An 18,596-nucleotide genomic window follows, 5' to 3' on the forward strand; every position below is an offset into this window, starting at 1 on the left:
TCTGTCATACAATCCAGGTCTGTGCCCCAAACAATTCGAGCTTCTAATTTTGAACATCCACCTTTCCAGAAACAAGTCTCTCGCCGTTGCCGCTTGTTATAGACCCCCTTCAGCCCCCAGCTGTGCCCTGGAAACCATATGTGAATTGATTGCCCCCCATCTATCTTCAGAGTTCGTACTGTTAGGTGACCTAAACTGGGACATGCTTAACACCCCTGCCGTCCTTCAATCTAAGCTAGATGCCCTCAATCTCACACAAATCATCAAGGAACCTACCGGGTACAACCCTAAATCCGTAACCATGGGCACCCTCTTAGATATCATCCTGACCAACCTGCCCTCAATACACCTGTCTTCAACCAGGATTTCAGCGATCACTGCCTCATTGCCTGAGTGCACACTGGGTCCGCGGTCATACGACCACCCCTCGTCACTGTCAAATGTTCCCTAAAACACTTCTGCGAGCAGGCCTTTCTAATCGAACTGGCCCGGGTATCCTGGAAGGATATTGACCTCATTCCATCAGTGGAGGATGCTGGTTATTCTTTAAAAGTGCCTTCCTCACCACCTTAAATAAGCATGCCCCGTTCAAAAAAATTAGAACTATGAACAGATATAGCCCTTGGTTCACTCCAGACCCGACTGCCCTTGACCAGCACAAAAACATCCTGTGGCGTTCTGCATTAGCATCAAATAGCCCCCGTGATATGCAACTTTTCAGGGAAGTCAGGAACCAATATACACAGGCAGTTAGGAAAGTTAAGGCTAGCTTTTTCAAACAGAAATTTGCTTCCTGTTGCACTTATTCCAAAATGTTTTGGGACACTGTAATGTCCATGGAGAATAAGAGCACCTCCTTCCAGCTGCCCACTGCATTGTGGCTAGGAAACACTGTCACTACCAATAAATCTACGAAAATCGATAAGCATTTTTCCGCAGCTGGCCATGCTTTCCACCTGGCTACCCTGGCCGTCATCTCAGCACCCCCTGCAGCAACTTCAACACTCTACTCAGCAAACTGGATGTAGTCTATCACAGTGCCATCCGTTTTGTCACCAAAGCCCCATATACTACCCACCACTGCGACGTATACACGCTCGTTGGCTGGCCCTCACTACATATCGGTCGCCAACCCCACTGGCTCCAGGTCATCTGTAAGTCTTTGCTAGGTAAAGCTCCGCCTTATCTCAGCTCACTGGTCACCATAGCAACAACCACCTGTAGCACGTGCTCCAGCAGGTATATCTCACTGGTCATCCCCAAATCCAACACCACCTTTGGCCAACTTTCCTTCCAGTTCTTTGCTGCCAATGTCTGGAACGAATTGCAAAAATCACTGAAGCTGAAGACTCATATCTCTCTAACTTTAAGCACCAGCTGTCAGAGCTGCTTACCGATCACTGTACCTGTACACAGCCCATCTGTAAATAGCCCATCCAACAACCTCATCCCCATATTATTACTTACCCTTTTGGTCTTTTGCACCCCAGAATCTCTTCCATTCATCTTCTGCACATCTATCACTCCATTGTTAATGCTACATTATAATTATTTTCGCTTCTATGGCCTATTTATTGGCTACCTCCCTACTCTTCTACATTTGAACACTGTAAATAAATAGAAAAATCTTTCTTTTCTATTTTGTTATTGACTGTACCTTTGTTTATGTGTGTAACTCTGTATTGTTGTTTGTGCTGCACTGCTTTGCTTTATCTTGGCCAGGTCACAGTTGTAAATGAGAACTTGTTCTCAACCAGCCTACCTGGTTAAATAAAGGTGTTCTCAACTAGCCTACCTGGTTAAATAAAGGTGTTCTCAACTAGCCTACCTGGGGGGGCGGCAGAGTAGCCTAGTGGTTAGAGTGTTGGAAATCTGTGTTACAAATCTGTCGTTCTCCCCCTGAACAGGCAGTTAACCCACTGTTCCTAGGCCGCCATTGAAAATAAGAATTTGTTCTTAACTGACTTGCCTAGTAAAATAAATGTGAAATAAAATACACATTTTTCAAAAGACCAATCCGTGGAAAAACTATAATTGAATTAAAATATCTTGGTTGTGTTAAGTTTTAGCTTGTTTGGTGGCTCCAGAAAGAGTAACCCAGCTCTGGTAACTCCTAACCCCCCTCCCCCCCCTCAGGCTGTACCTGGAGCAGAGTGACTTCCACGAGAGGTTCTCAGGCGGTGACGTGATCGTGGACCGTTCGTCTGAGTCGGTGACGTGTCAGACATTTGAGCTGACGCTGCGCTCCTGCCTCTACCCACACATCCAGAAGAGATACATTGAGTGCTGTGGCAACCTCATGACCACCCTGAAGAAGGACTACAGGTAAACTCAATACGTCTGTCAGTCAGTACTCTGTCATGTCTCTAGTCCTCCAGGTGTCTGTCAGTCAGTACTCTGTCATGTCTCTAGTCCTCCAGGTGTCTGTCAGTCAGTACTCTGTCATGTCTCTAGTCCTCCAGGTGTCTGTCAGTCAGTACTCTGTCATGTCTCTAGTCCTCCAGGTGTCTGTCAGTCAGTACTCTGTCATGTCCCTAGTCCTCCAGGTGTCTGTCAGTCAGTACTCTGTCATGTCTCTAGTCCTCCAGGTGTCTGTCACTCTGTCATGTCTCTAGTCCTCCAGGTGTCTCAGTCATGTCTCTAGTCCTCCAGGTGTCTGTCAGTCAGTACTCTGTCATGTCTCTAGTCCTCCAGGTGTCTGTCAGTCAGTACTCTGTCATGTCTCTAGTCCTCCAGGTGTCTGTCAGTCAGTACTCTGTCATGTCTCTAGTCCTCCAGGTGTCTGTCAGTCAGTACTCTGTCATGTCCCTAGTCCTCCAGGTGTCTGTCAGTCAGTACTCTGTCATGTCTCTAGTCCTCCAGGTGTCTGTCAGTCAGTACTCTGTCATGTCTCTAGTCCTCCAGGTGTCTGTCAGTCAGTACTCTGTCATGTCTCTAGTCCTCCAGGTGTCTGTCAGTCAGTACTCTGTCATGTCTCTAGTCCTCCAGGTGTCTGTCAGTCAGTACTCTGTCTCTAGTCCTCCAGGTGTCATGTCTCTAGTCCTCCAGGTGTCTGTCAGTCAGTACTCTGTCATGTCTCTAGTCCTCCAGGTGTCTGTCAGTCAGTACTCTGTCATGTCTCTAGTCCTCCAGGTGTCTGTCAGTCAGTACTCTGTCATGTCCTCAGGTGTCTAGTCCTCTGTCAGGTGTCTGTCAGTCAGTACTCTGTCATGTCTCTAGTCCTCCAGGTGTCTGTCAGTCAGTACTCTGTCATGTCTCTAGTCCTCCAGGTGTCTGTCAGTCAGTACTCTGTCATGTCTCTAGTCCTCCAGGTGTCTGTCAGTCAGTACTCTGTCATGTCTCTAGTCCTCCAGGTGTCTGTCAGTCAGTACTCTGTCATGTCTCTAGTCCTCCAGGTGTCTGTCACTCTGTCATGTCTCTAGTCCTCCAGGTGTCTGTCATGTCTCTAGTCCTCCAGGTGTCTGTCAGTCAGTACTCTGTCATGTCTCTAGTCCTCCAGGTGTCTGTCAGTCAGTACTCTGTCATGTCTCTAGTCCTCCAGGTGTCTGTCAGTCAGTACTCTGTCATGTCTCTAGTCCTCCAGGTGTCTGTCAGTCAGTACTCTGTCATGTCTCTAGTCCTCCAGGTGTCTGTCAGTCAGTACTCTGTCATGTCTCTAGTCCTCCAGGTGTCTGTCAGTCAGTACTCTGTCATGTCTCTAGTCCTCCAGGTGTCTGTCAGTCAGTACTCTGTCACTCTGTCAGGTGTCTGTCAGTCAGTACTCTGTCATGTCCTAGTCCCAGGTGTCTGTCAGTCAGTACTCTGTCATGTCTCTAGTCCTCCAGGTGTCTGTCAGTCAGTACTCTGTCATGTCTCTAGTCCTCCAGGTGTCTGTCAGTCAGTACTCTGTCATGTCTCTAGTCCTCCAGGTGTCTGTCAGTCAGTACTCTGTCATGTCTCTAGTCCTCCAGGTGTCTGTCAGTCAGTACTCTGTCATGTCTCTAGTCCTCCAGGTGTCTGTCAGTCAGTACTCTGTCATGTCTCTAGTCCTCCAGGTGTCTGTCAGTCAGTACTCTGTCATGTCTCTAGTCCTCCAGGTGTCTGTCAGTCAGTACTCTGTCATGTCTCTAGTCCTCCAGGTGTCTGTCAGTCAGTACTCTGTCATGTCTCTAGTCCTCCAGGTGTCTGTCAGTCAGTACTCTGTCATGTCTCTAGTCCTCCAGGTGTCTGTCAGTCAGTACTCTGTCATGTCTCTAGTCCTCCAGGTGTCTGTCAGTCAGTACTCTGTCATGTCTCTAGTCCTCCAGGTGTCTGTCAGTCAGTACTCTGTCATGTCTCTAGTCCTCCAGGTGTCTGTCAGTCAGTACTCTGTCATGTCTCTAGTCCTCCAGGTGTCTGTCAGTCAGTACTCTGTCATGTCTCTAGTCCTCCAGGTGTCTGTCAGTCAGTACTCTGTCATGTCTCTAGTCCTCCAGGTGTCTGTCAGTCAGTACTCTGTCATGTCTCTAGTCCTCCAGGTGTCTGTCAGTCAGTACTCTGTCATGTCTCTAGTCCTCCAGGTGTCTGTCAGTCAGTACTCTGTCATGTCTCTAGTCCTCCAGGTGTCTGTCAGTCAGTACTCTGTCATGTCTCTAGTCCTCCAGGTGTCTGTCAGTCAGTACTCTGTCATGTCTCTAGTCCTCAGGTGTCTGTCAGTCAGTACTCTGTCATGTCTCTAGTCCTCCAGGTGTCTGTCAGTCAGTACTCTGTCATGTCTCTAGTCCTCCAGGTGTCTGTCAGTCAGTACTCTGTCATGTCTCTAGTCCTCCAGGTGTCTGTCAGTCAGTACTCTGTCATGTCTCTAGTCCTCCAGGTGTCTGTCAGTCAGTACTCTGTCATGTCTCTAGTCCTCCAGGTGTCTGTCAGTCAGTACTCTGTCATGTCTCTAGTCCTCCAGGTGTCTGTCAGTCACTCTGTACTCTAGTCCTCAGGTGTCTCTCAGTCCTCCAGGTGTCTGTCAGTCAGTACTCTGTCATGTCTCTAGTCCTCCAGGTGTCTGTCAGTCAGTACTCTGTCATGTCTCTAGTCCTCCAGGTGTCTGTCAGTCAGTACTCTGTCATGTCTCTAGTCCTCCAGGTGTCTGTCAGTCAGTACTCTGTCATGTCTCTAGTCCTCCAGGTGTCTGTCAGTCAGTACTCTGTCATGTCTCTAGTCCTCCAGGTGTCTGTCAGTCAGTACTCTGTCATGTCTCTAGTCCTCCAGGTGTCTGTCAGTCAGTACTCTGTCATGTCAGGTGTCTGTCAGTCAGTACTCTCCTAGTCCAGGTGTCTGTCAGTCAGTACTCTGTCATGTCTCTAGTCCTCCAGGTGTCTGTCAGTCAGTACTCTGTCATGTCTCTAGTCCTCCAGGTGTCTGTCAGTCAGTACTCTGTCATGTCTCTAGTCCTCCAGGTGTCTGGTGTACTGTCATGTCTCTAGTCCTCCAGGTGTCTGTCAGTACTCTGTCATGTCTCTAGTCCTCCAGGTGTCTGTCAGTCAGTACTCTGTCATGTCTCTAGTCCTCCAGGTGTCTGTCAGTCAGTACTCTGTCATGTCTCTAGTCCTCCAGGTGTCTGTCAGTCAGTACTCTGTCATGTCTCTAGTCCTCCAGGTGTCTGTCAGTCAGTACTCTGTCATGTCTCTAGTCCTCCAGGTGTCTGTCAGTCAGTACTCTGTCATGTCTCTAGTCCTCCAGGTGTCTGTCAGTCAGTACTCTGTCATGTCTCTAGTCCTCCAGGTGTCTGTCAGTCAGTACTCTGTCATGTCTCTAGTCCTCCAGGTGTCTGTCAGTCAGTACTCTGTCATGTCTCTAGTCCTCCAGGTGTCTGTCAGTCAGTACTCTGTCATGTCTCTAGTCATGTCTACTAGTCCTCCAGGTGGTGTACTCTGTCATGTCTCTAGTCCTCCAGGTGTCTGTCAGTCAGTACTCTGTCATGTCTCTAGTCCTCCAGGTGTCTGTCAGTCAGTACTCTGTCATGTCTCTAGTCCTCCAGGTGTCTGTCAGTCAGTACTCTGTCATGTCTCTAGTCCTCCAGGTGTCTGTCAGTCAGTACTCTGTCATGTCTCTAGTCCTCCAGGTGTCTGTCAGTCAGTACTCTGTCATGTCTCTAGTCCTCCAGGTGTCTGTCAGTACTCTGTCATGTAGTCCTCCAGGTGTCTGTCATGTCTCTAGTCCTCCAGGTGTCTGTCAGTCAGTACTCTGTCATGTCTCTAGTCCTCCAGGTGTCTGTCAGTCAGTACTCTGTCATGTCTCTAGTCCTCCAGGTGTCTGTCAGTCAGTACTCTGTCATGTCTCTAGTCCTCCAGGTGTCTGTCAGTCAGTACTCTGTCATGTCTCTAGTCCTCCAGGTGTCTGTCAGTCAGTACTCTGTCATGTCTCTAGTCCTCCAGGTGTCTGTCAGTCAGTACTCTGTCATGTCTCTAGTCCTCCAGGTGTCTGTCAGTCAGTCCACTCTGTCATGTCTCTAGTCCTCCAGGTGTCTGTCAGTCAGTACTCTGTCATGTCTCTAGTCCTCCAGGTGTCTGTCAGTCAGTACTCTGTCATGTCTCTAGTCCTCCAGGTGTCTGTCAGTCAGTACTCTGTCATGTCTCTAGTCCTCCAGGTGTCTGTCAGTCAGTACTCTGTCATGTCCTAGTCCTCCAGGTGTCTGTCAGTCAGTACTCTGTCATGTCTCTAGTCCTCCAGGTGTCTGTCAGTCAGTACTCTGTCATGTCTCTAGTCCTCCAGGTGTCTGTCAGTCAGTACTCTGTCATGTCTCTAGTCCTCCAGGTGTCTGTCAGTCAGTACTCTGTCATGTCTCTAGTCCTCCAGGTGTCTGTCAGTCAGTACTCTGTCATGTCTCTAGTCCTCCAGGTGTCTGTCAGTCAGTACTCTGTCATGTCTCTAGTCCTCCAGGTGTCTGTCAGTCAGTACTCTGTCATGTCTCTAGTCCTCCAGGTGTCTGTCAGTCAGTACTCTGTCATGTCTCTAGTCCTCCAGGTGTCTGTCAGTCAGTACTCTGTCATGTCTCTAGTCCTCCAGGTGTCTGTCAGTCAGTACTCTGTCATGTCTCTAGTCCTCCAGGTGTCTGTCAGTCAGTACTCTGTCATGTCTCTAGTCCTCCAGGTGTCTGTCAGTCAGTACTCTGTCATGTCTCTAGTCCTCCAGGTGTCTGTCAGTCAGTACTCTGTCATGTCTCTAGTCCTCCAGGTGTCTGTCAGTCAGTACTCTGTCATGTCTCTAGTCCTCCAGGTGTCTGTCAGTCAGTACTCTGTCATGTCTCTAGTCCTCCAGGTGTCTGTCAGTCAGTACTCTGTCATGTCTCTAGTCCTCCAGGTGTCTGTCAGTCAGTACTCTGTCATGTCTCTAGTCCTCCAGGTGTCTGTCAGTCAGTACTCTGTCAGTACTCTGTCATGTCTCTAGTCCTCCAGGTGTCTGTCAGTCAGTACTCTGTCATGTCTCTAGTCCTCCAGGTGTCTGTCAGTCAGTACTCTGTCATGTCTCTAGTCCTCCAGGTGTCTGTCAGTCAGTACTCTGTCATGTCTCTAGTCCTCCAGGTGTCTGTCAGTCAGTACTCTGTCATGTCTCTAGTCCTCCAGGTGTCTGTCAGTCAGTACTCTGTCATGTCTCTAGTCCTCCAGGTGTCTGTCAGTCAGTACTCTGTCATGTCTCTAGTCCTCCAGGTGTCTGTCAGTCAGTACTCTGTCATGTCTCTAGTCCTCCAGGTGTCTGTCAGTCAGTACTCTGTCATGTCTCTAGTCCTCCAGGTGTCTGTCAGTCAGTACTCTGTCATGTCTCTAGTCCTCCAGGTGTCTGTCAGTCAGTACTCTGTCATGTCTCTAGTCCTCCAGGTGTCTGTCAGTCAGTACTCTGTCATGTCTCTAGTCCTCCAGGTGTCTGTCAGTCAGTACTCTGTCATGTCTCTAGTCCTCCAGGTGTCTGTCAGTCAGTACTCTGTCATGTCTCTAGTCCTCCAGGTGTCTGTCAGTCATGTCTCTAGTCCTCTGTCATGTCTCTAGTCCTCCAGGTGTCTGTCAGTCAGTACTCTGTCATGTCTCTAGTCCTCCAGGTGTCTGTCAGTCAGTACTCTGTCATGTCTCTAGTCCTCCAGGTGTCTGTCAGTCAGTACTCTGTCATGTCTCTAGTCCTCCAGGTGTCTGTCAGTCAGTACTCTGTCATGTCTCTAGTCCTCCAGGTGTCTGTCAGTCAGTACTCTGTCATGTCTCTAGTCCTCCAGGTGTCTGTCAGTCAGTACTCTGTCATGTCTCTAGTCCTCCAGGTGTCTGTCAGTCAGTACTCTGTCATGTCTCTAGTCCTCCAGGTGTCTGTCAGTCAGTACTCTGTCATGTCTCTAGTCCTCCAGGTGTCTGTCAGTCAGTACTCTGTCATGTCTCTAGTCCTCCAGGTGTCTGTCAGTCAGTACTCTGTCATGTCTCTAGTCCTCCAGGTGTCTGTCAGTCAGTACTCTGTCATGTCTCTAGTCCTCCAGGTGTCTGTCAGTCAGTACTCTGTCATGTCTCTAGTCCTCCAGGTGTCTGTCAGTCAGTACTCTGTCATGTCTCTAGTCCTCCAGGTGTCTGTCAGTCAGTACTCTGTCATGTCTCTAGTCCTCCAGGTGTCTGTCAGTCAGTACTCTGTCATGTCTCTAGTCCTCCAGGTGTCTGTCAGTCAGTACTCTGTCATGTCTCTAGTCCTCCAGGTGTCTGTCAGTCAGTACTCTGTCATGTCTCTAGTCCTCCAGGTGTCTGTCAGTCAGTACTCTGTCATGTCTCTAGTCCTCCAGGTGTCTGTCAGTCAGTACTCTGTCATGTCTCTAGTCCTCCAGGTGTCTGTCAGTCAGTACTCTGTCATGTCTCTAGTCCTCCAGGTGTCTGTCAGTCAGTACTCTGTCATGTCTCTAGTCCTCCAGGTGTCTGTCAGTCAGTACTCTGTCATGTCTCTAGTCCTCCAGGTGTCTGTCAGTCAGTACTCTGTCATGTCTCTAGTCCTCCAGGTGTCTGTCAGTCAGTACTCTGTCATGTCTCTAGTCCTCCAGGTGTCTGTCAGTCAGTACTCTGTCATGTCTCTAGTCCTCCAGGTGTCTGTCAGTCAGTACTCTGTCATGTCTCTAGTCCTCCAGGTGTCTGTCAGTCAGTACTCTGTCATGTCTCTAGTCCTCCAGGTGTCTGTCAGTCAGTACTCTGTCATGTCTCTAGTCCTCCAGGTGTCTGTCAGTCAGTACTCTGTCATGTCTCTAGTCCTCCAGGTGTCTGTCAGTCAGTACTCTGTCATGTCTCTAGTCCTCCAGGTGTCTGTCAGTCAGTACTCTGTCATGTCTCTAGTCCTCCAGGTGTCTGTCAGTCAGTACTCTGTCATGTCTCTAGTCCTCCAGGTGTCTGTCAGTCAGTACTCTGTCATGTCTCTAGTCCTCCAGGTGTCTGTCAGTCAGTACTCTGTCATGTCTCTAGTCCTCCAGGTGTCTGTCAGTCAGTACTCTGTCATGTCTCTAGTCCTCCAGGTGTCTGTCAGTCAGTACTCTGTCATGTCTCTAGTCCTCCAGGTGTCTGTCAGTCAGTACTCTGTCATGTCTCTAGTCCTCCAGGTGTCTGTCAGTCAGTACTCTGTCATGTCTCTAGTCCTCCAGGTGTCTGTCAGTCAGTACTCTGTCATGTCTCTAGTCCTCCAGGTGTCTGTCAGTCAGTACTCTGTCATGTCTCTAGTCCTCCAGGTGTCTGTCAGTCAGTACTCTGTCATGTCTCTAGTCCTCCAGGTGTCTGTCAGTCAGTACTCTGTGTCTCTAGTCCTCCAGGTGTCTGTCAGTCAGTACTCTGTCATGTCTCTAGTCCTCCAGGTGTCTGTCAGTCAGTACTCTGTCATGTCTCTAGTCCTCCAGGTGTCTGTCAGTCAGTACTCTGTCATGTCTCTAGTCCTCCAGGTGTCTGTCAGTCAGTACTCTGTCATGTCTCTAGTCCTCCAGGTGTCTGTCAGTCAGTACTCTGTCATGTCTCTAGTCCTCCAGGTGTCTGTCAGTCAGTACTCTGTCATGTCTCTAGTCCTCCAGGTGTCTGTCAGTCAGTACTCTGTCATGTCTCTAGTCCTCCAGGTGTCTGTCAGTCAGTACTCTGTCATGTCTCTAGTCCTCCAGGTGTCTGTCAGTCAGTACTCTGTCATGTCTCTAGTCCTCCAGGTGTCTGTCAGTCAGTACTCTGTCACTCTAGTCATGTACTCTGTCTAGTCCTCCAGGTGTCTGTCAGTCAGTACTCTGTCATGTCTCTAGTCCTCCAGGTGTCTGTCAGTCAGTACTCTGTCATGTCTCTAGTCCTCCAGGTGTCTGTCAGTCAGTACTCTGTCATGTCTCTAGTCCTCCAGGTGTCTGTCAGTCAGTACTCTGTCATGTCTCTAGTCCTCCAGGTGTCTGTCAGTCAGTACTCTGTCATGTCTCTAGTCCTCCAGGTGTCTGTCAGTCAGTACTCTGTCATGTCTCTAGTCCTCCAGGTGTCTGTCAGTCAGTACTCTGTCATGTCTCTAGTCCTCCAGGTGTCTGTCAGTCAGTACTCTGTCATGTCTCTAGTCCTCCAGGTGTCTGTCAGTCAGTACTCTGTCATGTCTCTAGTCCTCCAGGTGTCTGTCAGTCAGTACTCTGTCATGTCTCTAGTCCTCCAGGTGTCTGTCAGTCAGTACTCTGTCATGTCAGTCCTCCAGGTGTCTGTCAGTCAGTACTCTGTCATGTCTCTAGTCCTCCAGGTGTCTGTCAGTCAGTACTCTGTCATGTCTCTAGTCCTCCAGGTGTCTGTCAGTCAGTACTCTGTCATGTCTCTAGTCCTCCAGGTGTCTGTCAGTCAGTACTCTGTCATGTCTCTAGTCCTCCAGGTGTCTGTCAGTCAGTACTCTGTCATGTCTCTAGTCCTCCAGGTGTCTGTCAGTCAGTACTCTGTCATGTCTCTAGTCCTCCAGGTGTCTGTCAGTCAGTACTCTGTCATGTCTCTAGTCCTCCAGGTGTCTGTCAGTCAGTACTCTGTCATGTCTCTAGTCCTCCAGGTGTCTGTCAGTCAGTACTCTGTCATGTCTCTAGTCCTCCAGGTGTCTGTCAGTCAGTACTCTGTCATGTCTCTAGTCCTCCAGGTGTCTGTCAGTCAGTACTCTGTCATGTCTCTAGTCCTCCAGGTGTCTGTCAGTCAGTACTCTGTCATGTCTCTAGTCCTCCAGGTGTCTGTCAGTCAGTACTCTGTCATGTCTCTAGTCCTCCAGGTGTCTGTCAGTCAGTACTCTCTAGTCCATCAGTACTCTAGTCCTCCAGGTGTCTGTCAGTCAGTACTCTGTCATGTCTCTAGTCCTCCAGGTGTCTGTCAGTCAGTACTCTGTCATGTCTCTAGTCCTCCAGGTGCTCTAGTCCTCCAGGTGTCTGTCAGTCAGTACTCTGTCATGTCTCTAGTCCTCCAGGTGTCTGTCAGTCAGTACTCTGTCATGTCTCTAGTCCTCCAGGTGCTCTAGTCCTCCAGGTGTCCTTCAGTACTCTGTCTCATGTCTCTAGTCTTCCAGGGCCAGGTGTTCATTCTTCCCTTGTACTTCATTCATCAATTAAGGTGATTGAAACATACCAGGTACCGTATCATTGAGTGGGTATAGGCTTCATCCCAAATGACACGCTGTTTCCTATATAGTGCACTACTGTTGATAACTATTTCCTATATCAGGGCTGCTTCCAACTGTAGGTTCCTCTTCCTGGAGATCTACTGTCCTGTAGGTTCTCAGTCCAACCCTCTTCCTGGAGATCTACTGTCCTGTAGGTTCTCAGTCCAACCCTCTTCCTGGAGATCTACTGTCCTGTAGGTTCTCAGTCCAACCCTCTTCCTGGAGGTCTACTATCTTGTGGGTTTTCAGTCCAACCCTCTTCCTGGAGATCTACCGTCTTGTAGGTTCTCAGTCCAACCCTCTTCCTGGCAGTCTACTGTCCTGTAGGTTTTCAGTCCAATCCCAATTTAACACACATGATTCTAATAATTAGCTGCTCAACAAGACCTTAACTAGCTGAATCAGATATGCTAAATTAGGATTGGGTTGATAGATCTCCAGGAAGAGGGTTGGGCTTGCCCTATAAAGTGCACCACAGCCCTATTGGCCCTGGTCAAAGTAGTGCAATATATAGGGAATATCGTATCATTTGGGACTCATTAATAGTTCCAGTACTGTAGGACTGACTAGCACAGGTGTCCCTGGCCCCTCCCCCAAACCCTATACTCACCATAACCTTTAACCCCCAGACTGCTGAGGTCCCCCAGTATGACTTCTACAGCTGTTATAGGCCCTATACTCACCCTAACCTTTAACCCCCAGACTGCTGAGGTCCCCCAGTATGACTGCTGAGGCCCTATACTCACCCTAACCTTTAACCCCAGACTGCTGAGGTCCCCCAGTATGACTTCTACAGCTGTTATAGGCCCTATACTCACCCTAACCTTTAACCCCCAGACTGCTGAGGTCCCCCAGTATGACTTCTACAGCTGTTATAGGCCCTATACTCACCCTAACCTTTAACCCCCAGACTGCTGGAATACCTTCAGGCCATGAGGAACTACTTCCTCTTGGAGGCAGGAGACACCATGTATGACTTCTATACAGCCATCTTTGATAAGGTCCTGGAGAAGGAGAGCTGGCAGCAACTGGCGTTCCTCAACGTTCAACTGCAGGAAGCTGTGGGACAGCGGTGTCCAGAGGACAGCAGCAGGTACTGCAACACAACCACCTCACACTGACTGGGCTCTCATTGGTTACACCCCACACTGACTGGGCTCTCATTGGTTACACCCCACACTGACTGGGCTCTCATTGGTTACACCCCACACTGACTGGGCTCTCATTGGTTACACCCCACACTGACTGGGCTCTCATTGGTTACACCCCACACTGACTGGGCTCTCATTGGTTACACCCCACACTGACTGGGCTCTCATTGGTTACACCCCACACTGACTGGGCTCTCATTGGTTACACCCCACACTGACTGGGCTCTCATTGGTTACACCCCACACTGACTGGGCTCTCATTGGTTACACCCCACACTGATCATTGGTTAGGGTTTGCTCTGGTTTTGAGAGATTTCAGTGAGTTGATAGGCTAACTGATCACACAGGATGTGATATCAACAATAGTGATAGGCTAACTGATCACACAGGATGTGATATCAACAATGGTGATAGGCTAACTGATCACACAGGATGTGATATCAACAATAGTGATAGGCTAACTGATCACACAGGATGTGATATCAACAATAGTGATAGGCTAACTGATCACACAGGATGTGATATCAACAATAGTGATAGGCTAACTGATCACACAGGATGTGATATCAACAATAGTGATAGGCTAACTGATCACACAGGATGTGATATCAACAATAGTGATAGGCTAACTGATCACACAGGATGTGATATCAACAATAGTGATAGGCTAACTGATCACACAGGATGTGATATCAACAATAGTGATAGGCTAACTGATCACTCAGGATGTGATATCAACAATAGTGATAGGCTAACTGATCACACAGGATGTGATATCAACAATAGTGATAGGCTAACTGATCACACAGGATGTGATATCAACAATAGTGATAGGCTAACTGATCACACAGGATGTGATATCAACAATAGTGATAGGCTAACTGATCACACAGGATGTGATATCAACAATAGTGATAGGCTAACTGATCACACAGGATGTGATATCAACAATAGTGATAGGCTAACTGATCACACAGGATGTGATATCAACAATAGTGATAGGCTAACTGATCACACAGGATGTGATATCAACAATAGTGATAGGCTAACTGATCACACAGGATGTGATATCAACAATAGTGATAGGCTAACTGATCACACAGGATGTAATATCAACAATAGTGATAGGCTAACTGATCACACAGGATGTGATATCAACAATGGCTAACTGATGATAGGCTAACTGATCACTCAGGATGTGATATCAACAATAGTGATAGGCTAACTGATCACACAGGATGTGATATCAACAATGGTGATAGGCTAACTGATCACACAGGATGTAATATGGCTAATAGTTGTTTTTTTCCCCATTTTGATGGCATTGAATTTATTGTCACAATAAAGTTAAAGAAAAATGTCTGTTTTCCAGGTTGTCCATCTTTCTGGAGACTATAGACCCAGTCAGAAAGAAACAGCCAATTAATAATCTGGATGGTTTGACCCTCAGTTACAAGGTGAGTCTCCTACCAACCGTATCCACATGATAACAGGTTGGCTGTGGTAGAAACAGATTTAATAATTGGATGGTTTGACCCTCAGTTACAAGGTGAGTCTCCTACCAACCGTATCCACAATACTGATAACAGGTTGGCTAACTGATCACACTGATATCAACAATAGATCCGACAGATTTTCCCTGACTGGATGGATTTTTTCTGCCAGATTAGTGATAGTCTCTGATCACCAAGTTTCTTAACAGATCACTTCAGGATGTGTTCTGTGTTTCAGGATTTACCAATAGTGATAGGCTAACTTTCACACAGGATGTGAATCAACAATAGTCTGATCCCTCCAATAGTGATTAACTGATCCACAGGATGTGATATCACAATAGTGATAGGCTAACTGTCACTCCTTCCCTTCACGTTTTTTTTCCCTTCCCTTCACGTTTTCTGTTTTCCCTTGTCTATCTTTTCCCAGAAAGAAACAGCCAATTAATAATCGTTTCTGTGGTGTCCTTCCCTACACGTATCCACATGATAACTTCTGTGGTAGAAACAGATTTACATAATCTCAATGGTTTCCTTCACGTTTCTGTGGTGTCCTTCCCTCACGTTTCTGTGGTCTCCTTCCCTAACACACGTTTCTGGATGGTTTGACTCCTTCCTTCACGTTTCTGTGGTGTCCTTCCCAACCTGTATCTCACTTGATAACGCGTTTCTGTGGTCTCCAGATTTAATAATCTCACGGTTTGACCCCTTACACGATGAGTTCCTTCCCAACACGTATGGTGTCCTTGGTCTCCTTCATTTTCCTTCCCTTCCCTTCACGTTTCTGTGGTGTCCTTCCCACGTTTCCTTCTCCTTCCCTACACGTTTCTGTGGTGTCCTTCCCTACACGTTTCTGTCGTCTCCTTCCCTTCACGTTTCTGTGGTGTCCTTCCCTACACGTTTCTGTCGTCTCCTTCACGTTTCTGTGGTCTCCTTCCCTACACGTTTCTGTCGTCTCCTTCACGTTTCTGTGGTGTCCTTCCCTTCACGTTTCTGTGGTCTCCTTCCCTACACGTTTCTGTGGTGTCCTTCCCTTCCTGGTGTCCTTCCCTACACTCCTTCCCTTCACGTTTCTGTGGTGTCCTTCCCTTCACGTTTCTGTGGTGTCCTTCCCTACACGTTTCTGTGGTGTCCTTCCCTACACGTTTCTGTCGTCTCCTTCCCTTCACGTTTCTGTGGTGTCCTTCCCTTCACGTTTCTGTGGTGTCCTTCCCTTCACGTTTCTGTGGTGTCCTTCCCTTCACGTTTCTGTGGTGTCCTTCCCTACACGTTTCTGTGGTGTCCTTCCCTTCACGTTTCTGTCGTCTCCTTCCCTACACGTTTCTGTGGTGTCCTTCCCTACACGTTTCTGTGGTGTCCTTCCCTACACGTTTCTGTCGTCTCCTTCCCTACACGTTTCTGTCGTCTCCTTCCCTACACGTTTCTGCGGTGTCCTTCACGTTTCTGTGGTGTCCTTCACGTTTCTGTGGTGTCCTTCCCTACACGTTTCTGTGGTGTCCTTCACGTTTCTGTGGTGTCCTTCACGTTTCTGTGGTGTCCTTCCCTTCACGTTTCTCACTGTCATTCGGTGAACGTTTCTGCGGTGTTTTTCCGTGTCCTACGTTTTCTTCTACGTTTTTTTTGAAAGGGTTATTTTCTTTAAACAGCGTTGTTGGTTAAGGGCTTGTGAGTAAGCATTAAGGTTTGTTGTATTTGGTGCATGTGACAAATAACATTTGATTTGAACTATGTAAAAATGTCATACATAAAGCCAACAAATAAAAAACATTTCAGCCTGCAGGTAGAAAATATCCTGATAAAAATAAATGTCCTATAAATCACATTGGCTACACATGGCCTGTCTGCAATCAACTGTCTGCAATCAACTTGCAACATTGTATCTACTATTAACCTAGGTCAAACCTGAAGCTTGTGGAAGTGAAGTTGCAACATTGTATCTACTATTAACCTAGGTCAAACCTGAAGCTTGTGGAAGTGAAGTTGCAACATTGTATCTACTATTAACCTAGGTCAAACCTGAAGCTTGTGGAAGTGAAGTTGCAACATTGTATCTACTATTAACCTAGGTCAAACCTGAAGCTTGTGGAAGTGAAGTTGAAACATTGTATCTACTATTAACCTAGGTCAAACCTGAAGCTTGTGGAAGTGAAGTTGCAACATTGTATCAAATATTCTGTGTCCTCAGAGCTTCCTGCTCCAGTGAGATCAGAACAGACACAGTTGTAGACTAGTTGATCAAAGGGATAAGAAGCAGTGGTCGACTTGGGTAGGAGTTCACCGGGAGCAGACGCACCTCAAATTCTCCTGTTCCTGTTCCTCTTATCGAATATTAGCTTTTTGTGGAGCTCCTGAACCTACTGAGTACTGAAACCTATTTCAGTCCAAGTCCAGCACTGATGAGAAGTAATTAGGTCCCATTTTATGACATTTTTCAGAGACATCTTTCCCTTTTCATGCGGAGTGGTTATCGGAAAGAGAGAACTGGAATGATTTTTGAAATACATTGAGGAACTATTGTAATTCTCAGTGGATGTGAAAACAGACTTTGTTTGCTTGGTGTTTGAGGTGAAAACTTCACTTTGAAAAGCTCCACAGGTTATTGGTGGGGCGTTAAGCCAATCAGAAATACTATCAGATTGCCAAATGGGCACATTTTATATGCCTACCTGGCCTACATTTCCCTACTTCTCTTCCTGCGTGTCCTTAATAAACATTGACAGGAGCGCTCCAAACAAAAGACAACGACTAAATTGACAAAACTCAGAAATGGAATGAAATAAACCAGAACTTGTTTCTCATAAGTGTTGTACAGTCTGCAAACCATGTTGTCCACTCCAGACAATGAGAACAGGAAGACTGGAATAATAATATTGAAAGTGCTAAAATACATGACCATTGTAGATGTTTTTTAAATGATAGGAATGAAGGGTAAATGCCGTACAGGTGATATATATGTAATGGGGAATTGATAGACACTAACAATCAAACGCAAACAATTCACACAGTGAAGTTATGAAACAGTGAATGTGCACAAATTGGCCGGAGAGAGGAAGTGTATTGTGCATCTGGTCGAAAGGTCAATCTGACGTCTCCAAGGGCAGCGTTTATGGTGATACGGCCTCAGCAGAAGGGCAGCGTTTATGGTGATACGGCCTCAGCAGAAGGGCAGCGTTTATGGTGATACGGCCTCAGCAGAAGGGCAGCGTTTATGGTGATACGGCCTCAGCAGAAGGGCAGCGTTTATGGTGATACGGCCTCAGCAGAAGGGCAGCGTTTATGGTGATACGGCCTCTCAGCAGAAGGGCAGAAGCGTTTATGGTGATACGGCCTCAGCAGAAGGACGGCGTTTATGGTGATACGGCCTCAGCAGAAGGGCGGCGTTTATGGTGATACGGCCTCAGCAGAAGGGCGGCGTTTATGGTGATACGGCCTCAGCAGAAGGGTGGCGTTTATGGTGATACGGCCTTTATGGTGATACGGCCTCAGCAGAAGGGCGCGTTTATTACGGCCTATGGTGATACGGCCTCAGCAGAAGGGGGCGTTTATGGTGCGGCCTCAGCAGAAGGGTGGCGTTTATGGTGATACGGCCTCAGCAGAAGGGCGGCGTTTATGGTGATACGGCCTCAGCAGAAGGGCATTCATACTTCCTGCGCTTTGCTATGGCGATGCGGTACGGAGCTCGATTCGGCCTCTACATGCCTTTGGAGGCTGTGCAATTGCATCACAGCCTCCATATGGCGCCTCCTACCACATTTCCGAATCGAGCATGAATTGGCTTTTAGTCTAGGCCTCCGTAATGGATTAGTTCACGGAGATGGGCGCAAACATACACGACCGTTCAAAAGTTTGGGGTCACTTAGAAATGTCCTTGTTTTTGAAAGAAAAGCATATTTTTTTTGTCTATTAAAATAACATCAAATTGATCAGAAATACAGAAACACAGTGTAGACATGGTTAATGTTGTAAATGACTGAAAATGGATTTTGAATGGAATATCTACATTGGAGTACAGAGGCCCATTATCAGCAACCATCACTCCTGTGTTCCAATGGCACGTTGTGTTAGCTAATCCAAGTACAGAGGCCCAGTATCAGCAACCATCACTCCTGTGTTCCAATGGCACGTTGTGTTAGCTAATCCAAGTACAGAGGCCCAGTATCAGCAACCATCACTCCTGTGTTCCAATGGCACGTTGTGTTAGCTAATCCAAGTACAGAGGCCCATTATCAGCAACCATCACTCCTGTGTTCCAATGGCACGTTGTGTTAGCTAACCCAAGTTTATAATTTTAAAAGGCTAATTGATCATTAGAAAACCCTTTTGCAATTATGTTAGTAGAGCTGAAAACAGTTGTTCTGATTAAAGA

The 18,596-nt window shown here is 47.5% G+C and overlaps 1 protein-coding gene across 1 annotated transcript in view; it reads left to right on the forward strand.

Annotated features, from left to right (window-relative positions):
- Positions 1-18,596, forward strand: part of tubgcp5 (tubulin, gamma complex associated protein 5) — a 50,831-nt gene that overhangs the window by 16,575 nt on the left and 15,660 nt on the right. The window contains exons 15-17 of the mRNA XM_046299501.1: positions 2,137-2,325; positions 12,497-12,679; positions 14,110-14,194. Of these exons, the coding sequence (XP_046155457.1) occupies positions 2,137-2,325; positions 12,497-12,679; positions 14,110-14,194 (457 nt within the window). The remainder of the gene's footprint in view (positions 1-2,136; positions 2,326-12,496; positions 12,680-14,109; positions 14,195-18,596) is intronic.

This window comes from Oncorhynchus gorbuscha, linkage group LG02 (assembly GCF_021184085.1).
Source record: "Oncorhynchus gorbuscha isolate QuinsamMale2020 ecotype Even-year linkage group LG02, OgorEven_v1.0, whole genome shotgun sequence".
In the NCBI taxonomy this organism is placed as follows: domain Eukaryota; kingdom Metazoa; phylum Chordata; class Actinopteri; order Salmoniformes; family Salmonidae; genus Oncorhynchus; species Oncorhynchus gorbuscha.